The 17,925-nt window shown below is 43.2% G+C and overlaps 1 protein-coding gene across 3 annotated transcripts in view; it reads right to left on the reverse strand.

Annotated features, from left to right (window-relative positions):
• Positions 1–17,648, reverse strand: part of cdkal1 (CDK5 regulatory subunit associated protein 1-like 1) — a 616,294-nt gene extending 598,646 nt beyond the window's left edge. Inside the window, exons 1-2 of one of the 3 annotated variants that reach the window (XM_087978607.1) lie at positions 17,504–17,648; positions 7,808–7,977 (exon numbers count right to left, since the gene is read on the reverse strand). In XM_087978607.1, the coding sequence (XP_087834733.1) occupies positions 7,808–7,974 (167 nt within the window). In that variant the 5' untranslated portion in view covers positions 7,975–7,977; positions 17,504–17,648. Of the gene's footprint in view, positions 1–7,807; positions 7,978–17,207; positions 17,344–17,398 lie in introns of those variants that run through there. The other 2 variants (XM_087978608.1, XM_087978609.1) reach the window with 2 other exon arrangements.
• Between the last annotated feature and the right edge of the window lie 277 nt (positions 17,649–17,925).

A 17,925-nucleotide genomic window follows, 5' to 3' on the forward strand; every position in this document is an offset into this window, starting at 1 on the left:
ATGAATTCTACATCATCCGATCTTACATCTTCTATCACTGCCCTCATTTCACCACTTTTTCCTTCCCTCCTGCTTCTCCCATGTCAAATATTCCTGAATATTAAGTTCTCAAAACTGACCTGCATGCAACCATATCACCGCAATGGCCACGAGATCCCATCCATTTACCTTTAACTGTGGCATCACTTTGTGTACCTTACTCTGAATGCTTTGAAAATTAAAATACAAAGCCTTCAACCATTTTACGATATCTTCTCCTCTGACATTTCCCAATAATCTTCTGGAGGTTTGAACTTTGAAATACATTAGCACCTCATGCAAAATATTGTGGAAACAGTAAGACACAATTACAGGCCAATGTGCCTTGTACCGTGGCAGGAAATTACTGGACAAGATTCTTAGGGACAGGATTTACTTACATTTGGAAATGGATTTATTGGTGGTAAGCAGCATGGCTTTGTTGGGGCGGATGTGGTGGAGTCATCTCTCACAAGCTTGATTGCCATTTTCTCAAAAAACAAAGATTATTGATAAGGAGAGGGATGTTGGTTACATGGACTTTAACAAGGTCTCTCACAGCAGGCTGATACAGGAGGTGAAATCACATGAGATCCATGTGTGCTGTTAAGATGGATACAAAACAGGCTTAGTCATAGAATACAGAGCAGCAGTCTACAGGTATCAGTGCTGGGATCCCTGTCGTTTGCAATATATTTTAAAACGAATTGGAGGAGAAGGCAGGTGGTCTAATTAGTAAGTTTGTGGACAACACAAAGATTGGTGGAGTTGCTGATAGTGAGGAGAATCGCTAGTGGGTATAGCCAATTATACATAGGCTTGAGACTTGGGCAGAGAAATGGCAAATGGAATTTAATCTGGAACAAATGCTAGGTGATGCATTTTGGAAGGTCCAACGAAGAAGGGAAGTACACAGAAAGGGCAGAACCTTTGGAAGCATTAATATACAGAGGGACCTAGGCAAGCAGATGCACAATCTCCTGAAAATGGCAACACAAATCACAAGCTGGTCAATGCGGCATATGGCATGCTTGCCTTTATTGGTCAGGACACAGAGTATAAAAATTGGCACGTCATGTTGCAGCTGTATATAACTTTTATTACGTCACATTTGGAATATTGCACACAGTTCTGGTCACTACACTACCAGAAGCATGTGGAGATTCGAGAGATACTGAAAAGGTATTATCAGCATGTTCCCAGGTTTTGAGGATAATAGCTGTCAGGAGAGATTGGACTAATTTGGTTTGTTTTCACTTGGATATCAAATGCATGGATAGAGTTAATGTTCAGAGTTTTCAACCAACAGTAGAAATATTAAATACAAGGGGACATTCATTTAAGGTATAAGGGGGAAAAAGTTTAAAGGAAATGTGAGGGGCAAGTTTTTTTTTAAAACATAGAGGATGGTAAGTGCCTGGAATGCATTGCCAGAGAACAAGGTAAAAGCAGATACAATAACTACATTTAAGAGGGATCTTGACATGAAGATCCTCCCATCCTGCCCCCTGTAAAAACGCCATCCCATTCTCCCAATTCCTTCGTCTCCGCCGCATCTGCTCCCAGGAGGACCACTTCAAAATACGTACAACACAGATGGCCTCCTTCTTCAAGGACCGCAATTTCCCCCCCGACGTGGTCGACGGTGCCCTCCACCGCATCTCCTCCACTTCCCGCTCCTCCGCCCTTGAGCCCCGCCCCTCCAACCGCCACCAGGACAGAACCCCACTGGTCCTCACCTACCACCCCACCAATCTCCATGTACAGCGCATCATCCGCCGTCACTTCCGCCACCTCCAAACAGACCCCAGCACCAAGGATATATTTCCCTCCCCTCCCCTATCAGCTTTCCGTAGAGACCACTCCCTCCGCGACTCCCTTGTCAGATCCACACCCCCCACCGACCCAACTTCCACTCCCAGCACCTTCCCTTGCAACCGCAGGAGGTGCAACACTTGCGCCCACACCTCCCCCCTCACTTCTCTCCAAGGCCCCAAGGGAAACTTCCATTTCCGCCACAGATTCACCTGCACCTCCACCCACATCATCTACTGCATCCGCTGCAGCCGGTGTGGCCTCCTCTATATTGGGGAGACAGGCCGCCTACTTGCGGAGCGATTCAGAGAGCACCTCTGGGCCACCCGGACGAACCAACCCAACCAACCTGTGGCACAGCATTTCAACTCCCCCCTCCCACTCCACCGAGGATATGCAGGTCATTGGACTCATCCACCGCCAAACCACAACAACCCGACGGTCGGAGGAGGAGCGTCTTATCTTCCGACTGGGAACCCTCCAACCGCAGGGGATGAACTTGGACTTCACCAGTTTCTTCATCCCCCCTCCCCCCACCTTGTCTCAGCCGGATCCCTCCAGCCCGGCACCGCCTTCCTGACCTGCAGTCTTCTTCTTGACCTCTCTGCCTCCATCCTACTCCGACCTATCACCCTCACCTTGACCTCTTTCCACCTATCACATTTCCAACTCCCCTCCTCCAAGTCCCTCCTCCCTACCTTTTATCTTCTCCTGCTGAACACTCTCTGCTCATTCCTGAAGAAGGGCCTGTGCCCGAAACGTCGAATCTCCTGTTCCCTGGATGCTGCCTGACCTGCTGTGCTGTTCCAGCAATAAAGTTTCAACTTTGATCTCCAGCATCTGCAGACCTCACTTTCTCCTCTTGACATGAAGAGACAGGGAATAGAGGGATCCGGACTTCATAGAGGCAAAAGGCATTTAAAAGGCATCATGTGTCAGCACAGGCTTGGTGGGCCCAAGGGCCTATTCCTGTTCTGTACTGTCCTTTGTTCAATAATTAATCACAGTCGTATTTTGTTTGTTGTGACCTACAGATTTAAGATCAAGACCACCTCTTTCAAAGTCAGCAGACTCTATCTCCAATTGCAATTTACAGTTTTGATAGTTAAGGTCAATCTATTTGCACTGGATTATTTTCAAATTTCATCTCCCTACGTGAAATCTAACTGCCAGCTATTTCAGAGACATTCCTTTTACAAAACAACCTCGATAATCCAAACGAGACGGGTGGGGAGTATTTTGTTCGGATAACTGATTGTGCTGCAAAGGTAGCGATAGAGGACAGAGAAAGGTTGAGAAGAGAGGTCCACGCTGCCCACAGATAAGGATAATTAATGCCAGGAAACAAAACAAAACGCAGGCACCAGGCAGGATTCACACACAAGGCCTCCTTAAATCGTGTGAAGATCAAAAGGTGATCAGAGAGTGGCGTGCAGCCGCAGTGCTGCGTGAGATGACGCTGACGGCCCGCTTACTGCCATTAAGCGGTTGGAGGGCTCACGGAAGGAGTGCAGGAAGGAGGATGTTCGCAACAGGACGGACGACAGCGGCTTCAGTTATATCAACTGTTGCCTTGTGAATAAAGCACTGTAGCCCTGGCAACTGTTACCCACCAACAACTGCTCACAACAACAGCAACCGAGGTGACTATTATTAGTATCATTATATATCTGTCGTTCCTCTCAGCCCCAAATTGCTCTTTCTGCCTGCTTCATACCACTCCACGAGAAGTCACAAACTGTCGATAGCTTCTTTAATGCGGACTGGAGGTGGCGTCGGTAACACCTCTTTGATGTAATGTTTTTACGGGACCTTGAGATCTTGTTTAGATAATCCGAATTCAGATAATTGATGTTTGGATAACCGAGGTTGTTCTGTACATAGATTGCACAGCTTGTTTTTAGCTCAACGTCAGATTGAAACACAAAAAAATCACAGATAAATCAACCAAAATATGAGCAACCGTTTATCACTGTAATACATCCCTCTCATTACGGCTTCTTCTCTCCTAACAAACTCATCTAAACAGTTGCTTTCCTCACTATTACATTTCAAAAAGATAGTCAGTATCCTCTCTAAATATTTAATTTACTGAAGTACCAACAATACTCAAGCCGTATGATCAAAGAAAGAAGGTTTTCCTCGGTGTTTATCATAATTAGCTGCATGGTTAAATGTAGAATTTTCATCTTGATTGTAAAAACTTCTTCACTCTTTCATCACCTACCTCCACCTGCACACAATATAAATTATTCCATGGCTATGGATATGAAGAAAGGAAGCTTTCCTGGCTTTAGTCAATGTCACTTGAATAAATGATCATGAAATTTCTGAATGATCAAGATTAAAGGGTATATATTTTCAACTCACTCCAAGGTGCTTCGCAAGCACATCAATGCCTCCCCTTCCAGTGCTCTTCCACTCATTGTTTCCCCTTCTTTCTACTATCGATGCAACCAGCCTCCATTATCCACAGTTCATTTTGTTACACACCAGGCCAGACCACCTCAAAACATTTCAAGAAAGTAGCCCGGACCCTAACTTTGATAGCTGTTTTAAGCAGGTGTAGAGTGGATAGTCAAAGAGTGATGCAGCTGGCTCAACCACTTAATTTTAAACAAAACAGAATTTATTCGCAAGCTTATCAAATGAAACACAAACAAAACAGAACTGAATATGGAATAACTTAACCTATCTGAAAACCTAACAGATTATCCCAACTTAATGATTCGGTTCCAAATTCCTGTAAGAATACCCATAAACACCCCTTGGCACAAAAGATAAAATCAAACACAGGGTCTTACAAGAGAGATGTCAGAGAGAGGGAGAATCAGCATGGACCTGATTCTTTGGGTCCAGCAGCTTTACAACTGACTGCTTGCTAAAACCAAACCCAACCCAAACCAGAGAAAAGCTGAGCTGGGAGAACGTCTTTCATCATGCAAGTGTTTATTTTCTTTAAAGCTTGATAGCCTTTTGCCTGAGGCAGTATTTGTAAGCTCTAATCAAATTGGCCTAAAACCCATCCATGCCAAACTTCACAGCAACTCCCCATTTATTACCCCTCTGAAAAAAAAACTAAGGGCAACATAACCTTATTAAAGGAACAGCATCACTATTTCTGCCACCTCAAACACCATTAAACACAGTTTCCTTCCATTCTAGCATTCGAAAAGGACCATTCTCTCCACAACACCTTGATGCACTCCTCAATAACCCCAACCACCCTGCTTTTTGGCACCAACTCAAGAAATGCAACAACCACCTCTTCATCTTCTCCTTTCCTGTCATCCAGGATCCCAAAATGTTTTTGCAGATTGGATGCAAGACGAAAAGTCTTCACTTTTTGTCACTTTTTAGTAATATGAATATTTTCAGAACCTTTAAAATGCACCATTAACAAATCCTCCCCCATTGTCCATCAGAATTGTAGCCAGTGGTCCCCATGCATATTTCCAAGGCACCTTATCATTACTGTAGACAAACTGAATCGGGTTGCATATTTACAAAACGTAAAATTAAAAATGTTGTTGATTTATCCCACACCTTTTACATAATTCGTGGCCACAGATTTCAAGTCCGGTGTTAGCAGGACATGTCTAATAAACCATGAAGGCATCATCTGGTATTTTTCATTTACACTAAATTTCCTATTAATCTCTTCGATGTTATTTTGTATTCAAACATAACTGGATCCTTAACCTGACAGCAATTAGCATTCTTCCCTCTCCAAATCGTTATCACTCAATACCATTAACACTTCATTAATACTCGGAATAGAAATACCAATCATTTTTAATGGGAATGTAATAATGCCTGATAAGTTAAAGTGAAGATCTACTAACATCCAAAAGCAATTGCTATATCATGTTCAGTTTCATCTGTGCATTTTTTTTTTAAGTGGAAGTCTTGCTCAGCAGCAAGGGTTGTCACTATAGACACATGTATTAATAAAGTGGCTATTCCAACAATTTTGCACCGAGTCACCAGTTCTCACCTTATTCCTGTATTTTCTGTGATCTCAAAGTGTTGTCATGCTTGAACCTGAGAAGTAGAGTCTCATACTCACTGATCTTTGATCCTCATTACTGATAGATTCTGAACAACATTTTAAACCAATTCACCAAATATTGGGAAGGTACAACCACAATCTAACATGGTGGTTTTGACAATCATTACTGCTGTCAAGTCTATCACTAATAAATCTCTCAGATTGTTTACCATCATCTTCAAATTCTAAACTCTGCCATGCATTACTTAAAAAACCTGCTGTTCCAGTTTGGGAAGTTAATTGCATAATGATACTTTTAAGCACATCTGAACCATCTGCTAACAGTTCCTTGTGCACTCCTCGTGTTCATTCATCAAATATTACTGCTCCAAACCTACCATCATCCGGATCTACAAATGCCTTCATCCTCATTCCTTTTGTTTGGAACTCTTCTGTTGCACTTGTGTAATCTTATATAAAATCGGCTTAAGTTCATGAATACATTGACAATCCATCATGTTTTTCAAAAATCTATCGTAAATTGGGTTGGGATGTCTGGTCGGCATGGAAGGCTTGGACCAAAGGGTCCGTTTCCGTGCTGTATATCTCTATGACTCTATGCCGCATATTTAGTTGATCACTTTTCTTGTAAATTTCACACACCTTCACTTTCCTTCACATTCAACTGAAAGTCATCCAGTTCATAAAATACTTTGCTTTTGACTTTACTCTTTTTAAAAAGCAATATTAGTAAAGACATAACTTATGCCCATATATCTACTTCATTTTACAACAACTCATAAGATTCAAATTGAGATAACATCGATGGCTAATAATTTACACTTGCTTTCAGCCATCCTTCATAAAAATAGCTCAGATTATAATTTTTTGCCTGAATTTATTTTTTCCTTAGTGTTCAACCTTCAGATTTAGGCAACCATCTTCTGCACCTACACTAATTCATTCAGATGCCAGACGGCAAAGTCAGAAATAAGATGGCAATAATTTTACATAATTCTAGATTTATTTACAGAATGTAACATTGCATGTCTATTTCCTCCCTAACCAAGAAGTTTCTCTTTATATTCCTTTAAGCAATGTTCAGGAACTGAGGTACAAATTAACAAATTAAAAGGCTGTATTATACAAATCAGAACTTTGACAGTGTTAGAATGTTTTTGTCAAAAAGGATTGTGGGTATCAAAGCTACAGGAAGGAGATTTGCCTGCTCTCCAGTGACCACCTTATTCCATGGTGCTCCAACAGTTACAGATTGCCAACCTGAAAATGTTTCTTTATCCAAGGTTTCTTTTATTAGTTAGCCAATCCTTCATGCATGCTGATATACTATCCCCAAAATCACAGACTCTTATTATGTGTAATACTCGATCAAACAAGTTTTGGAAACAAAATAGAATGGAGAAAATAGGATGCCCAGCTTGAAAGTAGTTTGGCTCAGCCTGAGACTATGCTCGAGGGAAACAGAGCTTGTGTCAGAGATTTTAAAAAAAGGCTTTGAACATCGCAGTATCAGATTGGAGGGAATCTCTGCATATCTCATGTGGAGAGGTCAAGAAGGGTGATGGAGAGGTGGAGCTCTTGGCAGTCAGCATATACACTTAATGTCATATTTTGGAATAATATCCCTTAGGGACAGCATGTTGATGAGAAATGGAATTAGGATGACAAAGAGATCCTTTTGGAAATCCAGAGACAACCATGTAGAAGCAGGAAAAGAAAACCCTGAAGATAATTCTCTGGCGATGGCTGGATACCAATGGAGGTACATAAACACCATAGGATATTAGTTAACAAGGATGAGAAGGAACTGCTTATAGCAAGAACAGTAGCATGGTATGTCACTCATGACCGAATAAGGGTTGTTTCACAGCACTGTGGCAGGGATGAAAACTTAAAGTATTTTAATTTGGAATTGCAATCAAGTGTTGCAACCTTTAATAAAATGATGGAAATGGAACTCACCTATCAGCCTGTACATCATCTGTCCCCTCATCCTGCTGGTGTTTTTTTCTCTTTCTAACATGTGGGACAATGCTCCGTTTTGCAAACTGTTGATCATGAGGTGTCGGATCTTGTGCTGACACAATATCTTCGATGTCTTCCACTAATGAATCACAAGCAGCCGGCATGATCTACAAAGAAAGAAAATAATTCCATACAATTCCATTATAAATTTTGAACAGTCACTTCTTTTTTGACATTGACTTTTGTACACATTTCTATATAACCAGTAATTAATACACAATTTGCGTAAAATAGACACTTTTTTTTTTAAATGAACAAATGCTCATTTTCAATGTTAACTTTAAATCAATTACTGACATCCCAAAGAAAGCTGAAAAAGAAACTCCAGATGATTTGAGGGCACTTCAAACTTTCAACCAAGCATTATCAACAGTATTTTGGAGATGAATAGTTAAATATATTTACATCACTGCTGAATGTTTTAGAAATCATAGAAAATGACAGCACAAAAAGCAATTTGGCTCGCTATACCTTGAAATGAGAAAAGGACAGTAGGGCATTACTGAATATCACAAGTATGCACTCATAGTTAAATGTGAATATTATGACGTGATAATATAACCATGTACACCAATCTGAAATGTAAATGATGTGAACATTATTTGTTAATGATGTAGGTGAGTAAATATGTAACCTTTCGATCAGAAACTTATCTATAGAATCCCTACAGTGTGGAAACAGACCCTTCGGCCCAACAAGTCCACACCAACCCTCTGAAGAGTAACTCACCCAGACCCAATCCCTTACCCGATATTTACCCCTGACTAATGCGCCTAACTACACATCTCTGAACACTATGGGCAATTGAGCATGGCCAATTCACCGAACCAGCACATCTTTGGATTGTGAGAGCAAACCTACGCAGACACAGGGAGAACGTGCAAACTCCACACAGTCTGTATAATACCGCTATTTCTGTAAAGTCAAAAGTGACAATACTGGGTTACGGTGTAACAGGTCCATTTGAAACTGCAAGCTTTATGAACTCCTGCTCCTTCATCAGGCACCTAAAGAGAGAGAATACATCAGACACCGAATTTCTGAGTACAAGATCAAAGGGTCGTACAACTTATGCAAATGTACTGAACAAACCTAGATGGCTACTCAATCTTTAAATCACTTAAAATGGAGGGGCAGGTTTTGATTAATAAATATGTAAATCCTAAAATTTCTTTCAAGTCACTGCCCCAAGATAACTGCAGGTTCTATCAGTATAAAGGTGACACCTCTGGTCAGATAACGTATTTTAGGTGTGAGGTCATGTTTCACATTTGTTTGTATCTGTCAGACAGGTTTTATTTCCAAAGTAGGAATTTATAATTGCCACATTGACTGACTGCCGACAGATCGTGTGCTTTTTGAATGAAATAGAACGTATCTGGAAATACAAATTCAACCCATTTATTTCTGTGCGCACATGTGAGAGTGCGCGTGAGGGTGCACGCATGCGGACACGCACACAACTCTCTCACAGGAACACACTCAGAGACCCTCTCTCATACACATTGTTCATAGCCCCTCATACTTACACTCCCTCACATTCCCTCTCACACAAATCTATGGGGTAAATTTGCATTTGCATTTGTTTTGTTCAAAAAGCTCATGATCTATAGACAGTCAGTCAAAGAAGCATTTTATAAATTCCTACTTTGGAAATAAAACCAGTCTGACAGATACAAACAAACTTGAAACAGGGCCTCAAGCCTAAAATGTGGTGTCTGACCAGACATGTCACCTTTATCCTGATAAAATTATCTTGGGGCAGTGATTTAAAAGAAATTCTGGGATTTACATATTAATCCATTGAAACCTGCTACTCCATTCTAAGTGATTAAAGGCTTAATAGCCATCTAGATTTGTTCAATTCATTCGCATAAGTCGTTTGACACTTTGACCTTTTACTTAGAAATTCTGTGTCTGATTTATTCTCTCTCACTGGTTGCCCGAGGAAGGAGCGGGGGCTCCGAAAGCTTGCAACTTCAAATAAGCCTGTTGGACTATAACCCAGTGTTGCGTGATTTCTGACTTTGTCCAGCCCAGTCCAACAGTGGCACTGCCACATCATTATTTTTGCAGTAAACTTTGAGTTGTGCTCCATCTTTGATAGACATTTATGCATGAATAAAAGTTTGAACGAAGATTTTTGAAATACTATGAATCAAAGCTGGAATCAGAGGGGAATGTGCAGCTACAAAGAAAGAGAAGTTACAAAAAGAGCAGTCGTTTTAATGCTTTCAACAGTGCTAAGTGGGAATGAAAAAAACTTGGTTATAAAGGTAGGGATGCAAAGGAAAATGGAGTATCTAGTTAAGGGTGCAGATTTATTCTAGGTTGCTAAGCCGCTGGCGAGGATATTTGCCTCCTCACTCTCCACGGGAGTCGTACTGGAGGATTGGAAGGAGGCGAATGTTGTTCCTCTTTTCAAGAAGGATAATAGGGAAATCCCTGGCAATTACAGACCAGTCAATCTTACGTATGTGGTCAGCAAGGTTTTGCAAAGAATTCTGAGGGATAGGATTTAGAACATAGAAAAATACAGCGCAGTACAGGCCCTTTGGCCCTCGATGTTGCGCCGATCCAAGCCCACCTAACCTACACTAGCCCACTATCCTCCATATGCCTATCCAATGCCCGTTTAAATGCCCATAAAGAGGGAGAGTCCACCTATGCTACTGGCAGGGCATTCCATGAACTCACGACTCGCTGAGTAAAGTATCTACCTCTAACATCTGTCCTATACCTACCACCCCTTAATTTAAAGCTATGCCCCCTCGTAATAGCTGACTCCATACGTCGAAAAAGGTTCTCATGGTCAACCCTATCTAAACCCCTAATCATCTTGTACACCTCTATCAAGTCACCCCTAAACCTTCTTTTCTCCAATGAAAACAACCCCAAGTGCCTCAGCCTTTCCTCATACGGTCTTTCTACCATCCTGGTAAACTTCCTCTGCACCTGTACCAGTGCCTCCACATCCTTCCTATAGTATGGCGACCAAAACTGCACACAATACTCCAGATGTGGCCGCACCAGAGTCTTATACAACTGCAACATGACCTGAGGACTCCGGAACTCAATTCCTCTACCAATAAAAACCAGTACGCCATATGCCTTCTTCACAGCACTATTTACCTGGGTGGCAACTTTCAGAGATCTGTGTACATGGACACCAAGATCCCTCTGCTCATCCACACTACCAAGTATCCGACCATTAGCCCAGTACCCCATCTTCTTGTTACTCTTACCAAAGTGAATCACTTCACACTTACCTACACTGAACTCCATTTGACACCTTTCTGCCCAGCTCTGCAGCTTATCTATATCCCGCTGTAATCTGCCACATCCTTCCTCACTGTCAACAACTCCACTGACTTTCGTATCATCCGCAAACTTGCTCACCCAACCTTCTAGCCACTCCTGCAGGTCATTTATAAAAATGACAAACAGCAATGGTCCCAAAACAGATCCTTGCAGAACACCGCTAGTAACTGCACTCCAAGATGAACCTATACCATCAACTACTACCCTCTGTCTTCTTCCAGCCAGCCAACTCCTAATCCAAACCTCCAACTCACCCTCAATGCCATACCTCCATATTTTTTGCAGTAGCCTACCATGGGGAACCTTATCAAACGCCTTACTAAAATCCATATACGCCACATCTACCGCTTTACCCTCGTCCACCTCCTTAGTCACCTTCTCAAAGAATTCAATAAGGTTTGTGAGGCACGACCTGCCCTTCACAAAACCATGCTGACTATCCTTGATCACATTATTCCTATCCAGATGTTCATAAATCCTATCCCTTACAATTCTCTCTAAGACTTTGCCCACAACAGAAGTGAGACTCACCGGCCTATAGTTACTAGGGTTATCCCTACTCCCCTTCTTGAACAAGGGAACCACATTTGCTAGCCTCCAATCTTCTGGCACTACTCCTGTAGACAACGAGGACATAAAAATCAAGGCCAATGGCTCTGCAATCTCCTCCCTTGCTTCCCAGAGAATCCTAGGATAAATGCCATCAGGCTCAGGGGACTTATCTATTTTCACCCTTTCCAGAATTTCCAACACCTCTTCCTTACATACCTCAAAGCCGTCCATTCTAATTAATTGTGACTCAGTATTCACATCGGCAACAATGTCCTGTTCCTGAGTAAATACTGACGAAAAGTATTCATTCAGTGTCTCCCCAATCTCTTCAGCCTCCACACACAACTTCCCACGACTATCCTTGACTGGACCTATTCCTACCCTAGTCATTCTTTTATTCCTGACACACCTATAGAAAGCCTTTGGGTTTTCCCTAATCCTACCAACTAAGGACTTTTCATGTCCCCTCCTTGCTGCTCTTAGCTCTCTCTTCAGATCCTTCCTGGCTACCTTATAACTCTCAATTGCCCCAATTGAACCTTCGCGCCTCATCTTTACATAGGCCGCCCTCTTCCATTTAACAAGGGATTCCAATTCCTTATTAAACCACGGCTCCCTCACACGACCCTTTCCTCCCTGTCTGACAGGTACATACTTATCAAGGACACTCAATAGTTGCTCCTTGAACAAGCTCCACATATCAATTGCGCTCTTGCCTTGAAGCCTACTTTTCCAAGCCACGCATCCTAAGTCGTGCCTCACCGCATCATAATTTCCCTACCCCCAGCTATAACTCTTGCCCTGCAGTGCACACTTATCCCTCTCCATCATTAGAGTAAAAGTCACCGAATTGTGGTCACTGTCCCCAAAGTGCTCACCTACCTCCAATTCTAACACCTGGCCTGGTTCGTTACCCAGAACCAAATCCAGTATAGCCTCACCTCTTGTTGGCCTGTCTACATATTGTGTCAGGCAACCCTCCTGCACACATTGGACAAACACCGAACCATCTAATGAACTCAAGCTATAGCTTTCCCAGTCAATATCTGGAAAGTTAAAGTCCCCCATAACAACCACCCTATTACTTTCACTCTTCTCCTGAATCATCCTCGCAATCCTTTCTTCTACGTCTCAGGACTATTAGGAGGCCTGTAGAAAACTCCTAACCGGGTGACCTCACCTTTCCTATTCCTAACCTCAGCCGGTGAGTCTTCATCCATCATCCTTTCCACCGCTGTAATACTATCTTTGACAAGCAATTCCACACCTCCCCTTCTTTTACCCCCACCCCTGACCCTACTAAAACATTTAAACCCTGGAACCTGCAACAGCCAATCCTGTCCCTGTTCTACCCATGTCTCCGTAATAGCCACAACATCGAAAACCCAGGTACCAACCCACGCTGCAAGTTCACCTACCTTATTTCATATACTTCTTGCATTGAAGTATACACACTTCAAGCCACTTTCCTGTTTGGACTATTTGGCAAAGCATAGTATGATTAAAGGCAGTCAGCATGGCTTTGAGGGGCAGGTCATGCCTCACAAATCTTATTGAGTTCTTTGAGGAGCTGTCATGACAGGTCGATTGAGTAGTGGATGTGGTGTATGTGGACTTCAGCAAGGCATTTGATAGGGTTCCCCATGGTAGGCTCATTCATAAAGTCAGGAATTATGAGATACAGGAAGATTTGGCTATCTGGATTCAGATTTGGCTGGCAGACTGAAGGCAGAGAGTGTTTGTAGATGGGAAGTAGTCAGTGTTGAGTGGGGTCCCGCAGGGCTCTGTTCTTGGGCCTCTGCTCTTTGTAGTTTTTATAAATGACTTGGATGAGGTGGTTGAGGGGTGGGTTAATAAAGTTGCAGATGACACAAAGGTTGGATGTGTCGTCAATAGTATTGACGGCTATTATAGGCTGCAGCCTGACAGGATGCAGAGATGGGCTGAGAAATGGCAGATGAAGTTTAACCTGGATAAATGCAAAGTGATGCATTTTGGAAGGTCGAACTCTAATGCTGAATATTGGATTAAAGATGATTCTTGGCAGTGTGGAGGAACAGAGGGATCTGGGTGTGCAAGTACATAGATCCCTCAAAGTTGCCACCCAAGTGGATAGGGTTGTTAAGAAAGTATATGGTGTTTTGGCATTCATTAACGGGGGATCGAATTTAAAAGCCGCAAGATTTTGCTGCAGTTCCACAAGTCCCTGGTGAGACCACACTTGGAATATTGTGTCCAGTTCTGGTCGCCCTACTACAGGAAAGATACAGAGGCTTTGGAGAGGGTGCAAAGGAGGTTTACCAGGATGCTGCCTGGACTGGAGGGCTTGCCTCATGAAGGAAGGTTGAATAAGCTCAGACTTTTATCTCTGAAGAGAAGGAGGAAGAGAGGTGACCTGATCGAGGTGTGCAAAATAATGAAAGGAATAGATAGAGTCAATAGCCAGAGACTTTTCCCCAGGGCAGGACTGACTGGTTTGAGAAGTCATAGTTTGAAGATATTAGGAGGAAGATATAAAGGAGATATCAGAGGTAGGTTCTTTATGCAGAGAGTTGTGAATGCATGGAATGTGTTGCCAGCAGTGGTGGTGGAAACAGTGTTATTGGGGACATTTAAGCAACTGTTGGACATGCACATGGATAGCAATGAGTTGAGGAGTGCGTAGGTTAAGTTACTTACTATATTTTACATTAGGATTAAATCTCGGCACAACATCGTGGGCCAAAGGGCCTGTTCTGTGCTGTACTCTTCTATTTTCTATAATGTCAGAACTGTCCCTATCTCAATTCATCTGATACTGAAATTTTCAACGATGCTTTTATGACTTCTAGACTTAAATAGTTTCATGCACTTGTGGCCAGCTTTCTGTACTCTACTCTCAGTAAGCTTGACCTCAAGTTGCCCATTAATTCACCAGCCACGTTTATGAATCTATGTTGACTACTGGTTGAGCACTGCCTCAATTCTAGTACTCTTATCTTTGTTTTTAATCATTCCGTGTATTCAACCTCTCATATCCACCAGCCTTATAAAGTTTTGGGATAGGCTGATGCCATGAAAATAGTATGCAAATATTTTCTTTCTGTAAGAATTAAATGGTGACATGAAAGAGCAAACCATTCTCAATTGCACGGAAAAAGATAACTTGGGGATATTCGAGTAGATTATTCTTTTCTACATGAAAATTGATGTAGGGCATACTGAGTCAAACACCTAAAAGCATATTGGAAACTGATGTAATAAACTGATGAACATTTCAAAGTAGGGAAGTAAAATCTTAAATTTTATTGGATCATGAGCAAGGCTGAAGGGTGCTTCTGCTCAGACCCCATGGTCCACTGATAGGTTAGGTCAGTGGGCAAGAAGTTTGCAAATTGGAAAATATGAAGTTATTCATTTTGGGAGAAAAAAAAAGTACAAAACTCAGGAGTTCACGTACATAATAGAAAGCTAGCATACAGGTGCAGCAGATAGCCAGGAAAATTATTGGAATATTAGCCCTTATTTCATATAAGGTAGAGTAAAAGAGTGAAGCAGTCTTACTGCAACTGTAGAAGGTGCAAGTGAGACCACATTTGGCACACTGCAAGCAGTTTGGATCCCCATATTTAAGGAAATATACCATTTCATGAAGGTGCAGTTCAGAGATGGTTCTGAGGATGATCCTTGTATACAGGGATTATCTTATGAGCAAAAAGTAAATAGATTGGGACTCTACTCATTGGAGTTTAAAAGAAAGAGAGGTGAATTTATTGAAACATATAGGATTGTTAAGGGCTTGACAAGGTAAATGCTGAAAGCATGCTTCCCCTCATGGCAGAATCTAGGATCAGAGGGTACAGTGTCAAAATAAAGGGGCACAAATTTAAGAGTGAGATGAGGAGGAATTTCTTCCTTCAGAGGGTTCAGAGACTTTAGAACTCCTAGCCACAGAGAGCTGTGGAGATTATAGTTCTTGTGTACATTTAAGGCTGATAGAGATAAATTCTTGACGAGTAGAGGAATCAAGGGTTACAGGAGAAGGGCAGGAATGTCGATATGAGGAATGTCACATCAGCTGTGGTCATATTAAATAGTGCAAGAGACTAGAGGGACCGAACAGCCTATTCCTGGTTCCTATTTCTTATTGGCTTATCACGAAATACAAGATACACAATGTGGTAAAAACAATGACTGTAGATGCTGGAAACCAGATTCTGGATTAGTTGTGCTGGAAGAGCACAGCAATTCAGGCAGCATCCGAGGACAGGCAAAATCGACGTTTCGGGCAAAAGCCCTTCATCAGGAATAAAGGCAGAGAGCCTGAAGCATGGAGAGATAAGCTAGAGGAGGGTGGGGGTGGGGAGAGAGTAGCATAGAGTACAATAGGTCAGTGGGGAAGGAGATGAAGGTGATAGGTCAGGGAAGAGAGGGTGGAGTGGATAGGTGGAAAAGGAGCTGGGCAGGTCGGACAAGTCGAGTTGCTGGAGGTTAGAAACTAGGATGAGGTGGGGGAAGGGGAAATGTGGAAACTGTTGAAATCCACATTGATGCCCTGGGGTTGAAGTGTTCCGAGGCGGAAGATGAGGCGTTCTTCCTCCAGGCGTCTGGTCGTGAGGGAACGGCGGTGGAGGAGGCCAAGCACCTCCATATCCTCGGCAGAGTGGGAGGGGGAGTTGAAATGTTGAGCCACTGGGCGATTTGGTTGATTGATGCGGGTGTCTCTGAGATGTTCCCTAAAGCGCTCTGCTAGGAGGCGCCCAGTCTCCCCAATGTAGAGGAGGCCGCATCGGGAGCAACGGATACAATAGATGATATTAGTGGATGTGCAGGTAAAACTTTGATGGATGTGGAAGGCTCCTTTAGGGCCTTGGATGGAGGTGAGGGAGGAGGTGAGGGAGGAGGTGTGGGCACAGGTTTTACAGTTCCTGCGGTGGCAGGGGAAAGTGCCAGGATGGGAGGGTGGGTCGTAGGGGGGCGTGGACCTGACCAGGTAGTCACGGAGGGAACGGTCTTTGCGGAAGGCGGAGAGGGGTGGGGAGGGAAATATATCCCTGGTGGTGGGGTCTGTTTGGAGGTGGCGGAAATGTCGGCGGATGATTTGGTTTATGCGAAAGTTGGTAGGGTGGAAGGTGAGCACCAGGGGTGTTCTGTCCTTGTTGCGGTTGGAGGGATTGGATCTGAGGGCAGAGGTGCAAGATGTGGATGAGATGCGTTGGAGGGCAAGATACACAATGTGATGACTGCAATTGTACAGCTCCAAATCCAAAGGGGTTATATGACAACATCAGCCAAAACCACCAACAAAAAGTCCCAAGTTATAATTTTGGATGATATTCCACTTGTAATTTAATTCACACTGCCAACACCCCAGTTGAACGACAGAAGGAAACCAATCAGCCTCATGTCCAAGGCAACTTGACAAGAGCAACTCAGTTCGTCCCACTTTTCCCCTTCCTCCTGCATTTTCTTTTCAGATAATTACCAAATCTCAAGGCCACAATCGACTTCGCCTCCACCAAACTCTCATGCAGTGTACCTATATACCATATCCTAACCACCCAGTGTTAAAAAAAAGTTTAGTTTCCTGTCACATTCTGGATACTTTAAAGCGACGATCTTTGGTCCTGGGTCCTTCAGAGGGAAGAATGCAATATTTTTCTCCCTAAATATCACCTGCGGGCACCATTTCCTCTCATCTTCGTCCCATGCCGATATCGCGGCCCCTTTCCTGGGCCACAAGTGCCGACTTGCTAACGAAAACTACAGGCGGCCAATTACCCAGAGTCACGAGCCCACGTTTTCAAAAACAACGGCCAACTTAACGGTCCCCGCTCGTGCCGTCAATCCCTTTGGGAGCGGTCAGCTGCAGCTTCACTTTCCCAGTCTCGCGCTCTGACTGCGTTGCGCCATCACTCACTAACCTCTCACCTGGTTGCTCTTGCTCCCGTCTTCCGGTCGGACGGCGGCCCGCTCGGAACACGCGAGCCCGGTTAACCCTCAGCGAAATACAAATGCGACCGACCACGTGCTGCTTTCCGAAGCCCTGCGGCCGTGTTTGCAGTCGCCGTGAAGGTCAAACGAGCGGTTGGTGCCTGTTCTTATCCTCGAAACATCGAACTATATTTATGACAGTCTTCCTTTCTTTCATTTTCAAAATCAATTCTCGGCAAACTTCTGCATAATTGAAGGACACGACCACA

This window comes from Chiloscyllium plagiosum, unplaced genomic scaffold (genome assembly GCF_037043375.1).
Source record: "Chiloscyllium plagiosum isolate Xiang-an unplaced genomic scaffold, Cpla_swu_hap1 HiC_scaffold_34, whole genome shotgun sequence".
Taxonomy (NCBI): domain Eukaryota; kingdom Metazoa; phylum Chordata; class Chondrichthyes; order Orectolobiformes; family Hemiscylliidae; genus Chiloscyllium; species Chiloscyllium plagiosum.